Source organism: Necator americanus, chromosome X (assembly GCF_031761385.1).
Source record: "Necator americanus strain Aroian chromosome X, whole genome shotgun sequence".
Lineage (NCBI taxonomy): Eukaryota > Metazoa > Nematoda > Chromadorea > Rhabditida > Ancylostomatidae > Necator > Necator americanus.
Window position 1 is genome coordinate 4,744,659 of NC_087376.1, and position 16,596 is coordinate 4,761,254.

The 16,596-nt window shown below is 40.9% G+C and overlaps 1 protein-coding gene across 2 annotated transcripts; it reads left to right on the forward strand.

Moving 5' to 3' along the window:
- Positions 1-259: 259 nt before the first annotated feature.
- Positions 260-15,838, forward strand: RB195_021492 (uncharacterized protein; the record flags this gene model as incomplete). 2 transcript variants are annotated; one of them, XM_064208254.1, is made up of 39 exons in its annotated part: positions 260-421; positions 2,658-2,738; positions 2,948-3,115; positions 3,192-3,378; positions 3,509-3,636; positions 4,164-4,349; positions 5,235-5,319; positions 5,730-5,815; positions 5,910-6,010; positions 6,085-6,166; positions 6,236-6,376; positions 6,430-6,533; positions 6,601-6,820; positions 7,060-7,178; positions 7,288-7,396; positions 7,496-7,660; positions 7,728-7,835; positions 8,469-8,539; positions 8,613-8,718; positions 8,856-8,953; positions 9,724-9,839; positions 9,913-10,027; positions 10,087-10,166; positions 10,279-10,443; positions 10,515-10,696; positions 10,831-10,944; positions 11,160-11,234; positions 12,815-12,969; positions 13,026-13,168; positions 13,256-13,428; positions 13,491-13,615; positions 13,682-13,787; positions 13,894-13,977; positions 14,106-14,237; positions 14,341-14,488; positions 14,673-14,802; positions 14,876-14,933; positions 15,088-15,192; positions 15,758-15,838. In XM_064208254.1, the coding sequence occupies 39 exons, from the start codon at positions 260-262 to the stop codon at positions 15,836-15,838; spliced, it is 4,794 nt and encodes a 1,597-aa protein (XP_064064134.1). The 2 variants fall into 2 exon arrangements, with proteins under 2 accessions (XP_064064134.1, XP_064064135.1); XM_064208253.1 differs by having other exon boundaries at positions 5,235-5,310.
- Positions 15,839-16,596: the final 758 nt, after the last annotated feature.

Below are 16,596 nucleotides of genomic sequence, written 5' to 3' on the forward strand. Positions count from 1 at the left end.
CACCATGATCCCATTGAAGGTCATCTCTTGCGTTCTTTCTGTAATTATGTATCTTATTTGGAATCTGAACATTTCTTTATCACAATCATGACTTCTTCGTGCACTATTATGATATTCTTCTCTTCGAATTCTTTGCAACAATTTCATTGTTACAAATCCCTATTTAGCTACAGTGCATGTGCATAGCCGCGCATTATAAGGATGAGAGTTGATTATTATAGTGCGAATTTTTGTTCTTTTTTTTCGGCAGGCGAACTATATGGCTTTCGTCTCCGGCGGCGGAGGAGGCCTACCACCCCAGCCCGGAGTTCCAGCTCCAGGAGGCTCAAATGGGCCTCCCGTTGCTGTCCAAGCGCCGGCCGCCACTCAACTAGCTGCACATCAACAGTTGTCTGCTTTGGCAGGCAATCAACATTTCCTGGTAAGATTTTGCTTACTATCCATTTTGGCTGCTCACATTTTCTCCTGCCTACAATGTGTAATCTCTCTTCTTACATCGGCAAATTGATCACGTGCGAAGGCCATTTAAGGATTAATAACTTCGCTGCGTTGTTAACAAAAATCAAAGCATTTTTGTATGTTAGCAGCGATGCTTTGCATTTTGGGGATCATAGCCGCTGAGGTTTCAATCGGTGTAGGAAAGACGGTATTAAAACGTACATCCATGGTGCTGTTGACGCGTCTTTTTTCAATGTGTATGTTAAATTTAATCATTCGAGCTCTCTACCTCACTACTGTTTACATTCTTCACAGTTAACATGCATGATTCAAAATGATTTATAATTTGCACCAAACACTTTTTTTACACCTTTCAATCTTTTCCGGTTGTTACGAACGCCCAGAAGCGGATTCGCTATGTTATTATCACCTTTCATGTTGTGTATTTCTATGTCTTAGACATTTTGCCTTGGTCTTTTCACCGACGTGAAAACATCGGAAGTTTGGCAGCAATTTGCTATTTTCTGACCTGTCTATTTTCAAGAGAATCAGTCTGGTCTTCTAAGTCACTGGACTCAACCTTGGCTCTCTGCCAACTCTGGCAATACTCGTTCGATGTCTTCACTTTAACGACCAACAAGCAGACGTAGCTTGTTTTTGCCACTATTCCTTCATCGCGCGCCTTACTCCTCGTTTTTGGCTGTTATCCAAGTATACTGTACCGCTCCTTCTCTCCCACACTCGCTCTGTGTCTTCGTCAATCTTCGGAGGCAGCATCGCACCGGTACTGATAACGTGCGCTTTTTCCCGTAGATTTATGCAGTTTTCCTGAGCCCGATGACATTATTTAGAAATTTCGCCGCCTAAATTGCGTCGCTTCATTGTCTCGTGCTCGTTGTGTGTCAAGTGTTAACAATTCGAGATGAGTTAGTCAGTAGCGGGGAGAGCACGGACAGACAGGACGAGTTCATCGATGTCCGTGTGATGAAGCGAGCGAGTGAGCGAGAAACCGCACAATCTTGTGCAGATCAAAGATCAGTCACTCGGCTGCCGCCCTGCCTTACTGCGAATGCGTAAACGGGCAACATAACACCACCCACACCGTACACCCTGCACGCATTCATCAAGAATCGTCAACGTCCTTCTTGCCCTTCACGATGACGCGAAAGCCTTTCTTTATTGGCGTCGAGGTGATTTTGCTTTCATCTCGAGTCTCGAATTTAGGTTGAAAGTATGTCGGGTGCAAATTTAAGTGGAGTTTGCACGGGGCGGAGATGTTCCACATTTCGTTGCGTGCACGTGATAACCGGCTGTCCCATTGTTGTCAGTAATGTTTTCGCGAAGTGCTATTCGCATTTGTTGCGCGTCTTTCATAATTCTGTGATCACCAAGCCAGCGACACTCACTTCTCCAATTTCATTTAAATTGCTTCTTCGAGCGCATATGACATCGATAGCTAGCATATGCTTTATTGAAGTCGCATTGTTTGAAGGTTAGGTGAGGGTGTGATGTGTATAAATAGTTGATGAGTTTGCAGTTGGAAAGTCGAAGAGCGTGTCTGGCGCCCGTACTGTTTACGACTTTTTGATCAACGCCCAAATACGTAACAATAAGTGCATGATTCCGTCATTGCGAGGCGACACCGCGATCCGACGCTGCAAAAACTGATAGCGCCTCTCGTTTTGCATGGACTCCTGCCCCTCCACCGCTGCTACTTAGTCCGAGCGTGGATTACGCGTAGATGATCCGCTCGATCTTTAGCCTACTGAGTCCAAGTATAAACGGGGGATTTGACGGTTGTCTAGATGCAGGAGCGCTACGGCAGTGTTCTCCACAGTGAGTAGAGATGCTCGAATTGTGATACGACTATTATTTGGATCTCAGTTGCTCACACGGGAGCAGCGTAGGTGGCACGCGTATGCGGGAAAACGAAAAGAAGAGGAGGATACGAGAGGCGGGAAAGAGATGGAGAGAAGTTGTGGCCAGTGATTAGTTGACGAGCAGCGCATGACTGCCTAGCGCCGCAGCTGATGTTCGAGCAGCACCAACAGCAGGAACACCGTTTGAACTCTGCACAACTGTCGCAGTGCTAATACATCTTCGACTCGACTGGGAGCTCGATGATACGCAAACACTAGCGCGGATGAATCGCATACACATGCACACCATGAAGAATTCGGGAAACAGCATAGCAACAATGTAAACAATCATCATTTCAGGACGCTTTACTTCAACAACAACTCCAGCAACAACAACAAGCCGCTGCTCAAGCGAATACGCAAAATCCATCATCACAGCTGGTGGGTCTACCTACGCATGTTCACACCATTTCCATCTTAGTATTAGTATCTTATGAAACACATAATCACTCTCGGATGAGACACTAAAATTGTTGTTTACATCGATACTCGCTCGAGCTGAGTTTCGTCGCCAAGCCACCACTGCCGATCCGTTCATCTTAATAAACACTGCTGCTTCCCTTCTTACCAAATAGCGCTTACACACTCAGGTAAGCCATCTGCTGGCGACTGCGTTGTTGGGTGGATCGAATCCCCTTGCGGCTGTAAACCAAATGGCTAGTGCTGGATCATCGTCGACTGTAGAACCACAAGGGATGCAATTGTTGTCAGTGCTACAGAACCAATTGGCATTTGGTCAACTTCTGCCTCAGTTCCAGGTTTGTTCTCTCCGTAATCGTTGAATATCTTTGCACATTTGCTTCTCTTCGCTTTTGATTTTAGAATGCTTTTTAGGGTGGACAGAATCTTAGCACTATCAATCCACTTCTGAATCCAGCAATAGCGCTTTACTATCAACAGCTCTTGCAACAACAACAACAGCAACAACAATCACTTCTACAACAACTTGCACAACAGCAAATTCCTCAAGCGCAGGCTGTCCAAGTTCCTCAGGCTCATGCATTTCAGCCTCCTTCACAAGGTACTAGTCATAAACGCTTCATACGCTTTTTTCCTACTGTTTTCTCATTCCCACTAGTAGTCAAGTATGCATTAATGCAACTTTTTCTCATAAATCCTTGAGAATAACGGGAATATTAACTCATTTTAAGCTTCGTCCGGAAGCGTAGAGTCACAATTGAATGCACAAGAGCGCCTAATGAATGCTTATCTGAATGAGCAGCAACAGCAAGCTGGTCCGTTCAATATTCCGTCCAGAGATCAGGAACAAGCCCTTATGGTTAGTCACGCTTTTTGTAGCGATATGTCTTTGAAATTACGTGATTATTGTGTGATACATCCCCGAAAGAATAAACTCGTGACTGGCTATGATTATATAGATTGCCGCTTTATCCGCTTTTGTATTTAGAACGTATGGATTTCGATTTCAGTTTAGAATTAAGTGGAATCAGATTTTGAAGAATAATGTTTAGAGGAGTCTTATGTTATCGTTCGTTTTTGCTTTCGTAGCTATATTGCCCGTACTTAGCTAAGGAAAGTTTTTTCTTCCCTTCTCTTTGTCTTTCTTCTTGCTTTATATCATACTACTCACGACTGTTGCTCTGTCAACGTGTACGACTGCTCTTGAACGTAGACATTGTGACGGAGGCGGTGACATTATTATGAGATTGTGTACAAATCCAATAAGATTTTCACCTTTTATTGTGTTCTTTAGTGATTTCTTTGTTTGTTTCTGCGCTATAACGTAAAAGGAAGTATATTGTCAAGTTGAGCTCGAAATGTTTTGAAAATGACTTCTTTTTTCAGAATCATCAGGTTGCGAGCGGAACCCATATTCCACATGTTCAACATCATCATGATCGAACTCCTACAGCAACATCCAGAAATTTAGCTGGTGGAGCTGGTGGAGGCAGTGGTGTGGATGTTGAATCGGTTGAGGAAAAAATCTCGCGGCTCATCAGCGAGAACGAGGCGATCGTGCAACCGCATCAGGTGCTGATTCTGATCTCATATTTTTTCGGAGATTTTGTGACGCGAACAACAGAGAAAATATAGATGTCCATTATCGCTCCGCTGATGAACCGCCCCATAGAATTAGCGTTTTGTTGTGTTATTTGCATGTTAATTGTTACCGTAGTGCTTGTAGTACTAATTTAGGAAAGATGTCAGCTGTCATTTTTGTAATTCTGATCATTTACCAGCATTTGATACAGTCTATACTGATGAAAGCATTGTATCAATTCTTATGGATTTCGACTATCTACTTGGATGAAGAGATTTAACCAGTTTAGAAAGAGTAGAAGTTCTACCTAAACTGAGATAGAACCACTAAGAAATATCAATATCTCACGAAATAAAAGCAAATATGGCTTTTTTCGCTGAAGCAAAAACTTGCAGCGGCGCTGGGAATTCTGCCTTCGGTCATCACAGAGGGTTTCCCACATTTAAGGGAGGTTCTCACGGTTCTTAACCCCACCAGACACTATCCACGCGGGTGTTTATATATGTATCTGTGCGAAACTAACCACACTGGGATTCTGTTTGACATTAGTCATATTTTGATGCAAGGGTAATTTGATTACAATGGACGCGTGCGAGTAGCTTATAATTATTACAACTTCATAATGGGATGATCTTTTACTGTTTATATAATAGTTTATTGTTAGTGTTAGTTAGTTTAGTAATCGCAAGGAAGTAGATTTTGTGCGTTGTTTTTCGTGTATGTTATATTAGACTTTTCTCATGTTGTTTGCAAAGAGAAGTCTGTATATGTTGGATTGAATTTCTTGCGCACTTTATTTACGAATATCCTCCAACCGACACATGTTATGAAGATAGGTGATTGTACGTATAATCTGGTTTACACACGATTTTTAGACGCTTCTGAAGCGAAGGCCATACCATCGACAAGCTGGTGGCCAATCATCTATTGATCATGATAGCAACAGTGGCGGTGAGTACGGTGAGTGTAGAACTCATCAAAACACTTGGACATTTGGTTTGAAGTTCAACATTGATGTTTGATGATTAACCAAGGTGCGAAAAACATTTGAGATGGTATTTTGCTGGGAATTTGTTTGCAGTATTTTTGTCTCATCTAACATACCTTTCTTCTTTGCCGTCCACTACTTTTTTGCTCGTTATTACTACAAGACATGCTTGGTAAATTCAAGTTGAAAGAAGTTGCATCATCGATACTAGTTGTGACTAGAATGGTTTTGTTTTCCGCTACGATGGCGTGAACTAATTTTGCGCAAATTTTTCGATGCAAATCTCGCAAGTTCTGTCTGCATTACAAATTTATTTGTAATCACGCTAGCTTACATCATTAAGTTGTCTGGTAATGACAAAAACTGAAGGTTACCTATGTAGGTTCAACGCGAACGTCTCCTGGAATCAGAGACCATCGAATGTTGCAGTCGAGCAGTCGAAGTCAGTCGCACTATGAACCTTTACTTGTAAGTAGCAACTTCATGTTCATGTTCGATAATACAGATTGTAAATTCTTGGCTCCGTTATCCATTGACATATAATTCCATGTAACAATTTCAGAGCGCCAAAGTTGCATTTGGTGGCAGCTTGACGTCAGGTCTTCCAATTAATAGAAATATCAAACAGGAATCGCTGCCGACGTGCTCGTTCTGCCTTTTGACGTAAGAGGCCACGTACTGTTTGCACAATACGATCCAGTGACGTCACATACTCTCAATAGCTTTTCTATTTTTAGTTTTCCTAATGAAGCCGGGTTACAAGTGCATGAAATTCGTTGCAGCAAAAAGGTCGAGGCTGCAAACGCAGAGGCAGAGAAAGTAGGATAAAGCTACACATATTTTGACATTAATTAATTGTTTGTAGTTAGAAAAAACACCAAAATTTAGCTGCGAGCCGAGGCGGCACTGGCGTTTCAGACCGCAGCAAGAACTCCGGATACTGATTCTCATAGTCGCCATCCGCTCAAAAGAAGGCTGCTTGCAGCAGTGGCTGCCGAGCAACATAGTCCCACGAAGATCCCTCGACCGGTAAGATTACCAAATCTACTGGAGCTTCGCACGCTTCATTTTTTCTTTTCCAGGAGTCCCGAGACATTGTAGTCATAGAGGAGCGGAAAGCATCAGTTATTGACAAAAAGGAACCAATTATAGAGCTGGATGTTGATCATCCTAGCCTTCCACGTAGGTAAGCCAACAAAAAGAACTTTTTTCTTGTGTATTTCACTAGTAACTGCTATAATTTGTTCGTTTAGAGCGACTATAGCGGCAATATCGTTGAGTCAACAACGTGGTCACTCAGTAGCAGCTCCGATAGCAGTATCTGCGATACCATCCGTTATGCAACCCGTGCCACATGCTCCGGCTCCTATGTGCGCCCTGCAGACGGGTGGAGGGTCGTCTGCTTTCGTTTCTCCTACGGGATCAGCTTTCGTGCCTCAACCTGCCCCCGCCAACCAGATTCCTAAGAAGGAGGTAACGAACCAAGTTGGAGACATCCAGAAATTTGATTACTGCATGTGTCATTTGTTTTCCTCAACTTTTCTGGAGACTTCTTTTTTTTTGTCCCTTGTTTGAGATCACATCGTTTCAGTACCGTTGTTTAATGTGTTGTTTTTATATTTGTTTGATCTTTTGTGTTCAATCTTTCATTGCATTCTTTGGTACTGCGCCTATGTTGATCATTTGTTCTCTTTATCCGCTTTTTTCTTCAGGAAAATCCGTTCAGCATTGAAGGCCATGTACTAGACGGGAACACAGAAAAACCGTATACATTAGTACTTACACAGGCATGCAAAGTACAGGCTACAACTGACGTGGCTACCGTACGGAGGTGAGAATGGCGCAGCGATAGTTGGTGGAATGTTACGCTAAGAGCGTCATCATTCAGATTCTACGAGATGACATAGTTAATGAGTCATCTGAATGGGCCGTTTTTTCAGGTCTCGTGGTAGAAATATCACAAGTGAGACGTTTGTTTGCATGCACCGTGCTCAGCCAATGTTTGTTGAACAGAAGGGGAATTTGTCAATGTACAGCAACTGGCATCAGGTCCGTTATTGACGTCACTGTGCGCGGAGATCTTCGCTCTTCGGGAGGAATGCGACAAACTAGTGGAGCGTTTGATAAAATAATTCTTTTTTACTTAAGGTGAACATAAATGAGGCTGAATCAAAGTTGAATTTGCTGTATATGGGGATGTGCTCGACAAGGCCGCGAACAGGTGTGAAGCCATTCTGGCGATATAGTGTTGCTAATCGAGACCATGGTCAATACAAAATGACCCATTCTTCCTTTTGGGAGTACAGAAATAAGGTTTGTGTTTTCAGATTACGTATGCTTGATGACATATGATATTTTAATTGAAGATCAGTTTTTCTAGGTAAAACGTCAAGCAGAACAAATGCAAAACGCCAAGGAAGAAAATGAAGATGATTTGCAGCCATTTCTTGACGGTCTCGGCAATGATGCAAAGCCAGCTGTCGACGAAGTAAATTCCAATTATCATTCCACTCTCGAGAGTATTTCATGTGAAAACATTCCGTCCTACCAAAACTTTGGTTCAACTTCAGTCATTAAGTGAAAATATATCTGAAAAAATGGGATGAGAAATGGTTCTCCTCGCAACTTCTTTCTATGTCTGCTTTGAAGAAGTCTTGTTGCTAACTTCAAAATATATTTTAGGGTTTTATTCAAATTTCCTTCTAAACATTCCTTCCTTTTTTCTGGATTCCGCCTTCGCTTTTTCATAGTAGCTGCGCTTCGTCATTTTCTATTATTCTTATTCAAACATCTTGTGAATATTTCAAATGCGAATTAAGCAGGGGCGGTTCCAGTGGGTAATTCACTATACTTTATTGATTTTATGTTACATTCAGTTATATGGGATTACAATCGTTCTTCGTTTATATTCTTGTTATTCCTGTATTTCCTTCATCCGGGTCAAAATCACGGTCTTCTTGCTGATTCGCTAGAAAAAAATAAGGTGTAACGAATGGCTGTTTACACCTACTATGACTTTATCTAATCCAGTATTTACATCAGATTTCTGACAACCGGTTTTTAATAGTGAACTTTGATTCGAATTTGTGTATTTTTCAACACGTAATGCATGGAACTGCAGGCAAATGACGTTGTCTCTTCCGCCACCATTGGAACAGGAGAAATGGCTGTAACAGAATCTGTGAAAGAAGAGTTCGTTCCTTTTATGCTTAGAGATAACGCTACAATTACGCTATATAAGGAAGCGAAATATGTGTTTCTTCAGAGCAGATGCCACGACAACAAAGTGCAAGCAGACGAACGAGCCGACGAAATTAGTGAAATCGACGAAGAAGCAGGAGCCCATAATCGGCGGATATCGCACGGATGAGGTAAATCCTCTGGGCGTCTGTCGTGCTGGGCGAGTCAGCCGCATGAAAAACATGTGTGCATGACGTATGAGGGGGCTTTGATCATATTTCGGTGTCATGAGAATGAGACGGAAATAAAATAGTCTTTAACGATTCAGGTGTATGTTTACGTTCGTGGAAGAGGTCGGGGACGATACGTCTGTGATCGATGTGGGATTCGATGTAAAAAGCCAAGCATGTTGAACAAGCACATCAAGTTTGTTTATTCATCTTTTGTAGAGAATAAGTGAGAAAGTGTTGTCAAATTGAAGAATGGATTGGTTCCATATCATTGTCTCCACATGTTCTCCGTGTTTGCCTTTGATCTGTTTAAGTTCTACACATATATTGATGAGTGTAAAGACTGCAAAGAGTGAAGAACACTTTAAAGAATCACATAATCAAGGCTTCGTTATATGAAGGAAACCTCTTAGTTGGTGGAATCGTATTTTTCCTGCCGTCGTTTTAAAGGAGTTACAGGGTGTGTTCTAGCATTTTACATTCATTTTTGCTTTGCCGGAAATAGAAGCAAATTTCGCAATAATTTCATTTCGTATCCAGATAATATTCGGTTTGGAATGCGTTGTGTATGCAGGCAGCTGTCTTCTCCAGTGATTTTTTATCGGAATGAAAGCTTTATCCTTTTTTTCAGAAATTCACGCTTGCATAAGCTCTTGCGTGACGCTTAGTCATTTTTCATTTTCAGTGGATAACTACTATAATTGGGGTAACCGTAAATAAATGCTTGTGAGGATGTTTACTCATTTGAGATTCCATTTGGTTAGGAGATTTTGAAGTAAATATGACACTACAACGATAACGGGATCGTACAATTTCAATGTAATCTTAAGTGATTTTTGAGTTCGTATAATTCCCATAAATTGAAACCTTCTTATGGAAGATGCCGTATGGACTATAGTTCTTTGAAAATGTGTGTTGTAAATTCTTGTTTTGGAAATATATAGTTTTTCATTCAAAAAATTTCAGATCTCACACAGACATTCGCCCGTACAAGTGTAAGGAATGCAATTTTTCGTTTAAGACTAAGGGAAACTGGACGAAACATCTCAGCTCTAAAACTCATCGAAGGCGTCTTGTACAAGGTATGATAATGATGTTGAAAAATGTGGAAACCTCGTGACTTGACAAACGGTCAACTTGACACATTTTTTGCAGGCAGTGGAAACGATAGCGACAACGAGGACGGTCTTGTGATTGCCAGTCCGGACGATGATGTAAATGAACAACGATTTCCATTCGACGAAATGGATTCTATTTTGGACAGAGCGGCGTAAGAGAATATATTCATCTTAAAAATTGCACTAGGCGATGTAAAAGTGTTGTCTTCAGCAGCTCAGATGATGAGGCTGACGATCATTTGCCACCAGTGCAGGAATCGATCGAGAATCCATACAGGAAATTTGGACAAGGTACTTCGAGCTGTTACCATTCTTTAACCTTAAGTGTTTAACCTATGTTGAATTTCAATAACATTTAAGCAGTACGTAGTCAAAATGTGTTGAACTCTCACTCGTATTGCAGAGAATATCTTGTTGGAACGGGTTGCTCACACGCCGCCTTCCCGATGGGTTCTGGTTGATGAGGAAGTTGAGAGTAGTTGGCCAGAAGCTGAACGAATGAGACACTGTAGCTCAGCTCCACCATCCGCTATCAGCCCTACAAAAGAAGAAGTTCGGGAGGAGCAAAGTATTAATAAACTTCTAATCAAATGTTTGCAACATTCACCTTGTGGCTTTGTTGAAGGGATTGCATTTCAGCGACTACCTCACTAATAGCCTCAATAGGTTCCACGCCTTTACCGACAGTGATGGCAGTGCCATCAACTTCGTTCATTGGTCAACAACCTCAGCAACAACAGCCTCCACAACAGCAACAACAACAACAGAACTTCACAGTTCATCAAACACCAGCACCAGTCTATCCATATTTGTCGAAAGAGGTAAATATCTTGCTTCAGCTGGTTTTCTGCAATGCAATATCAGCATTCTGCCACATGTATAGGATTGTAATATATTAGCTTTGTCGATGGAGTTCAATTAACTCCTGACAGCTTGTTATTACTTGTTTTTTTAGGAGTCAATGAGGTGCAACCAGTGCGATCGATCGTTTCGCAAAGCATCCGAGCTCACCTTGCATCAGTACACGCATGATATTGAAAAACACCATGCTAGAAATAGAATGTTTCAGGTCAGCTGTTGATGTGTTGAAAATCTCCTAGGTTATGTTCAATGTAGCTACATGGTCATTTTTTTCTTTTTGGCTTGACGTAGTCACTTAGAACGTCTTCCTACGTTTTCTTTGAGTTGAATCAAGTTCTAGACCCAAGCGTTTTATGGGAGCTCTTACACAAGCTTATAGTAAAGTATTGATTCATTGACAATGCGTATTTCGATGTTTTTTAGTGTCCAGAGTGCAGAATTCCATTGAGGACAAAGGCTTTACTAGCGAAGCATCTCGAGGCCTCACATGGTAGTCATGTGAGTTGAAGATGTTTTTTTTCCCGAAAAACTTGACTTTTCGTCATATCCATGATGACGTTCTGCAGCATGTCCTTTCTACGCTTTTTTCTCAAGTGATTGAAGAGTGCAGAGTAGCTTCCACAGAGCTTTCCCGTCTTAGAATAAGTGTAACCTTATTTTGTTCCAGCTTTTAACAAAGAAGGCAATAGAACGATTCACTCTGCACCTATTTTGCTGAGTAGAAGTGTAATAGGTTCCGTTCACCAAAGGGGAATACTGAAGCGTTATGAAATGTTCTAAGTCTAAATTGTACATTCGCTATAGGGTCAGATAAGTGAAGAACCAATTTCACGCGCTCGCTGATAACTCTTCACTAGAAATTGTGTTTATTTTGTCGTATTTGCTGTTATGACTGTTCTTCGTTTCATCGGTTTTTTAGTACTTGTAACTCTTATGCTGATTGATCATGTTTTTGAAGATTTCTGCAAGTGCAACTCTGGGTGAATCTTCTGCAAAGCATTTAGCTTCAAAAGAAAAAAAGGGGAAAGAAGTGTAGAATTAGTTGGATTTAACAAAACTCGAGCAATGGTTTCCATGAATAGTTAATAAATCATATAATTGTTGTTTAAAAGGCAAACAACATCTGTGTGAGGTTATCACACTTCTTTTCCAAGGAGAGCTAATAGTTCTATTTAATACGTGATTATTTGTGGTTAGCTCAGATTGTCGCTCACCAAACGCTCTCTAGAATTTCATTTAACCACATCCTTGAACTGTACAACTTCATTAAAGAAAAGGTTTTTTTAGCTGAATAATTCTGCAGTTTGGCCGCTCTGACATTTTGTTTCCTCTTAATGTACCAGATGTGCGCTTAACATTTACTGACATTCACAGATTGAGACGGACTAACCCGTTGATGAGCGCGTAACGTAGCAGAGGGTCAGGCTTTCATGCGCAAGAGAAGTTAATGCACATCATAACCCGTAAAACAAATGCTGTTATCTATCAAAAATAGAGTGAAATTGCAAAATTAGTTATGAAGGGATTAGTCAATAGACAAGATGTGCACATGGTCGCTAATGGGTTAAAGGCATCATCCCACGAATCCGAGGTGGTGCAGATTTCAGGTGGACTATTCTAATAAAGGATAGTAGATCATGGAGAGGAGGGTGATTCGGTCCATTTCTTCCTAATTGCCGTAAAAAACGGCCAGGAAGATGCGGCGCCGCAGAAGGCTGGCGCGCTCCAGTCGAACTCCTTGTAGAAAAAAGTGCGGCAGAATGCTTTTAAATTTGTAGTAGTTCGCTGATTTCATAGGTGAGGCGATATGGAGCAGTTCTTATGCCTTAAATACCAATTGGCTCTTCTAATGCAGCATGGGAATCTTATTTTCATATGATTTACTCAGTACAGCTATGTATTCGAATTTTCTTTTCGAAACTTGTTCGAAATGTATTTTATGTTCACCGAAACATGCTCGTGGAGTTCGAATCTGTTGCTTTGTTTAGTGCAGAGTGGAGCATATTCTTTTGAGAGAGATGAATAGATTTACCTGTTTTTTTCGATTTATTTAGAATAACAGGTATTTCGTTTTCTAGATAGATGACAGTGTTACTGCTAGTATTGATCCTTGCGCGTCCACACAATCTGTCCTCGGTGGATCAGCCCCGATAGCCTCGAATCCTCGATCGTTTGTATGTTCCGATTGCAATATTGGCTTCAGAAAGCATGGTATCCTTGCGAAACATTTGAGGTCAGCAATAACCATAATTGAGTTGTGTTGATGGTGCACGAAATGCCTCAGTGCAGGTCCAAAACTCATGTGATGAAATTGGAAACGCTCAAACGGCTGCCAGAAGACTCACTCTCATTGATCACTAAAAGGGACAATGGTGCCTGTTTGAACGGTGTGGATACGACTGACTGTGAAAAAGCTCGCAAATCATTGTATGGTGAGTGTTTTCTAGAGAGATATTCCTTTTTAGATAATACTCTTAATTATTATTTAAAAAAAAAATCGGGAAAAACGTCGTTTTTAGAAATTGTCGAGACAATACGAGCGGAAAACCAACGGGCCTCCATGCAAATGGCAGCTGCGGCAGCCGCAGGCACTGTAAAGCCAGCTATTCAGACAGCTAATGTTCCGGATGGGTTGGATTGTAGGGAACAGCTTGCTGCTTCGCCATCACCTGTCACTATTGCTGTAAAAAAAGTTAGTCACCGTTGTGATGTGTCCTGTTTTTGTCCTGTTCTCATCGTTAGTTTCTTGTTCAGGTAGTTGAACCGGTGTTCAATGGCCAGCGATCAGATGTTGAGGAAAACCCTCAGCTGCCTCGTTCACTAACCGAACCTGTTACAACGACAGCTGTTGTTGATGTTAATAATGTTCCACGAAACAGGTATTCTACTGACTTCTTATCTCAAACATTTTTCGTGAGAATTCGTTTAAAGATAGGATGTTGCAGGTGTGACCCCGCAGTGCGATCAAACTCTACCAATCCACCGCGTCGCGACGAGGTTCCTAGCATAAAACTCGTGTCAGCGAACGTATGGATACCTCCTCGTGCTGAGGTGATGAGCCTTGATTTTTTTTGGATCAATCTCCCCACTACATAATTTTCTGGGAGGGTGATCTTCTTTAACATTTTAGTTGACTAATTTGAACTCCTTTCTACAGGAACGACCTAGCTCATCTCGTGACTCAAACAATATCCGAGCTGTGCAAGAGGTAGTAGCTGAATTAAGGGAGGATAATGAAGCAGTGAGTTCGTTACGCTGGTATTTCTTTTCTGGAATGAATTTAGTTTCTTGTTGAAGCGGTCAGTGTTGAAATGTTGCTGACCTCAGTAAAAAGCCGTTACAGCTGCTCAGACTCAGGTTCTTTTTCAGGAGCGCAGCACGTGTTCGTCGCCAGTGCTACGCATTTTAAATAGCAATGGTCATGCTGCTTCACCTTTAATGCCTCAGGGCACCAAGTGCCAGATTTGTGGGGTTAACGCTGATTCTCCTATAGAATTACAGGTATTGTGTTCAACAGGTTTTAATTATACCATGTAGCACCTTCTTATTCGTATCCCCTATTTTTTGAATTTTATTCCAATGCTAATAATAATCAGCGTTGTAGGTCCATCTCTACTCGGATCACATTTCAATTCGCGATGGAAAGGATTTGAAGTGCCCAAAAAGACATTGTGATAAGGTCTACCCAAACAAAGAAAGTCTCAGACTTCATATCATAGCACATTATCAACAGCGTGTTGATGCAACACCAGGTATGCCAATATCTTGGTGTTTGTCTATATCTGCCATATTCAATTTTCCGATATCTTAACCATTTGGAATCTCATTTTTGGCTTTGAGTAATTAAATAAGGAAGTCGAACGTGATTCTACTTTGGTTAAACTGTTTATTTTTGCTGTAGTTGGTAGAGTAATGAAGTAATGTGGATATTTACAGAGGCTAGAGAAGATGACTCAGTTTCGTCTGTTACATCAGCGTTAGCAAGTCGTCTGGCGGAAGACGTCACTGATGCGCGTGGTTCACCCATGTCAGATGCTAGTGATGGTTCGTGGCCAAGTCCAGCCAGGTGAACATTTCTTGTTCCCAGTTGCTTCACTACTGATGTATTTTGTACATATGAATGAATTTTTAATGTTTAGCGTTGAAGTTTCTCGCGCTGGAACAGCCTCAGAAATGAAAAAAGCTCAAGAAGAAGAGGTAATTTCAAAGCCTTCATGTGTTAATTCTTTTGAAGTACAAAGTATATTCGTATTTGAAAGAGTTTTTGTGCGTTTTCAACGTACATTCTCATATTCTCACTTCTCATTAAGTTCAATGTAGACTGGTTTTAATTCAAGTGCCTGTTTTTCAGCAAATGAGTTTGCCGTGCACTCTTTGCAATAAAACCTTTAATGATGCAGTCACGCTGCAGCAACACTGGTTTGGTCATGTTTCGTCAAGAACCCATGTTTGCCAGGTATTTCACTGCTTACATTAATAAAGCTCTTTATATTTTTGAAGGAACATCGGATTGAGTGAGTTGAGTAATTCATTGGAATTCTATACACAGCTGTCAAAGCTTTGCGGTTTCGAAATTTGGGGATTATACATTTTTTGTGGACTTCACTAGACTTTACTTTTTACGTCAAACTCCTGAATGTATAGCAGATCCTTTAGTACTCTACAGGTGGAGTTACAAGCGATCATTTTTTATTGTAAGGGACCAAGTAGCAGATGTAGGTCTTCTTTAGAAACCCGTTTGGGAATAACATAGAAGAAAAAATAATTCGATTTCTTGAATCGTTTAAGTTCACTTTAGTCTGCTGACCTACTATCATGCAATACAGAAAGTCGACTATGTGAACTCATTCCAGGGCTGGAATCACAATTTGCCGGAGTTATAGTTGCTTGCTCTCGGCAGTTGTTTACTCAGATCAGAACCTCATTTCCTTTCTTTAAAAAATTTCCTCAAAAGAAGTAGAGAAGTGTTGAAAATTACGAATCAATTGATTCCATCAGCTTGGAAATGTTTTTTTTTGCAGGTTTGTGATGCTGGATTCACCACATCGGATGCCCTTGCGCAACATTCCCTTACTCACTCTTCAGCGCCTCCCACGCGTTAATAGGCAATGCACAAATGCACGGATATCACATGTATTTGTATTTTGTGTAGCGATATATTATTTATTATATCTCTTTCGGGTTTTCATGACGCTGTTTCACCCATTTGCCATGTTACTTGTTCTAGACTGCTCTTGTGTTGTACAAATTACTATTTTATTTTCATATATCAATGAAATACCATGTGTTTACAGTCATATGTCAGTGAGGGTGGATTAATGTCAATTGTGATTTTGTTTACTTCTGTTGGTGTCATTTCGCTCATCTGCAACAATAAGTTATAACTTGTTCAAATTATGCTATATATAAGCACAATGTGTGTTGTTCATTCGTCAAAGACACAATGTGCAACTCTCTAATGTTCACATCTCATTCATTGTTGATATCCATTGTTGTTTTGTTTAGATGGGTATGTTTGTAACTTTTTGTGACTGATGAAAGTGTTTTTTTTTATTTGAGGACATTTCTAATCTTCTCGACTTCATTCTGGATTCCTACTTCGCAACATAAGAGAAGGACATGGATTGCCAAAAAGAAAAGTGCAGGTGGATGGATCTGATGAGTTCTCATAGGTCACACAACTAAAGTGGAATTACAGTCATGAATAGCTTTCGGTGTTTCCATGTGGAAAATGAAGCGAACATGGATGGTTAAATGTAAGTATAAGAACTAGTGGCCATTAAATATCCGTCCAATATGTAATACTGTGCATGATATATTTGTACTTGGGAATTTACCACAGTCAATAGGGAGAGATGAG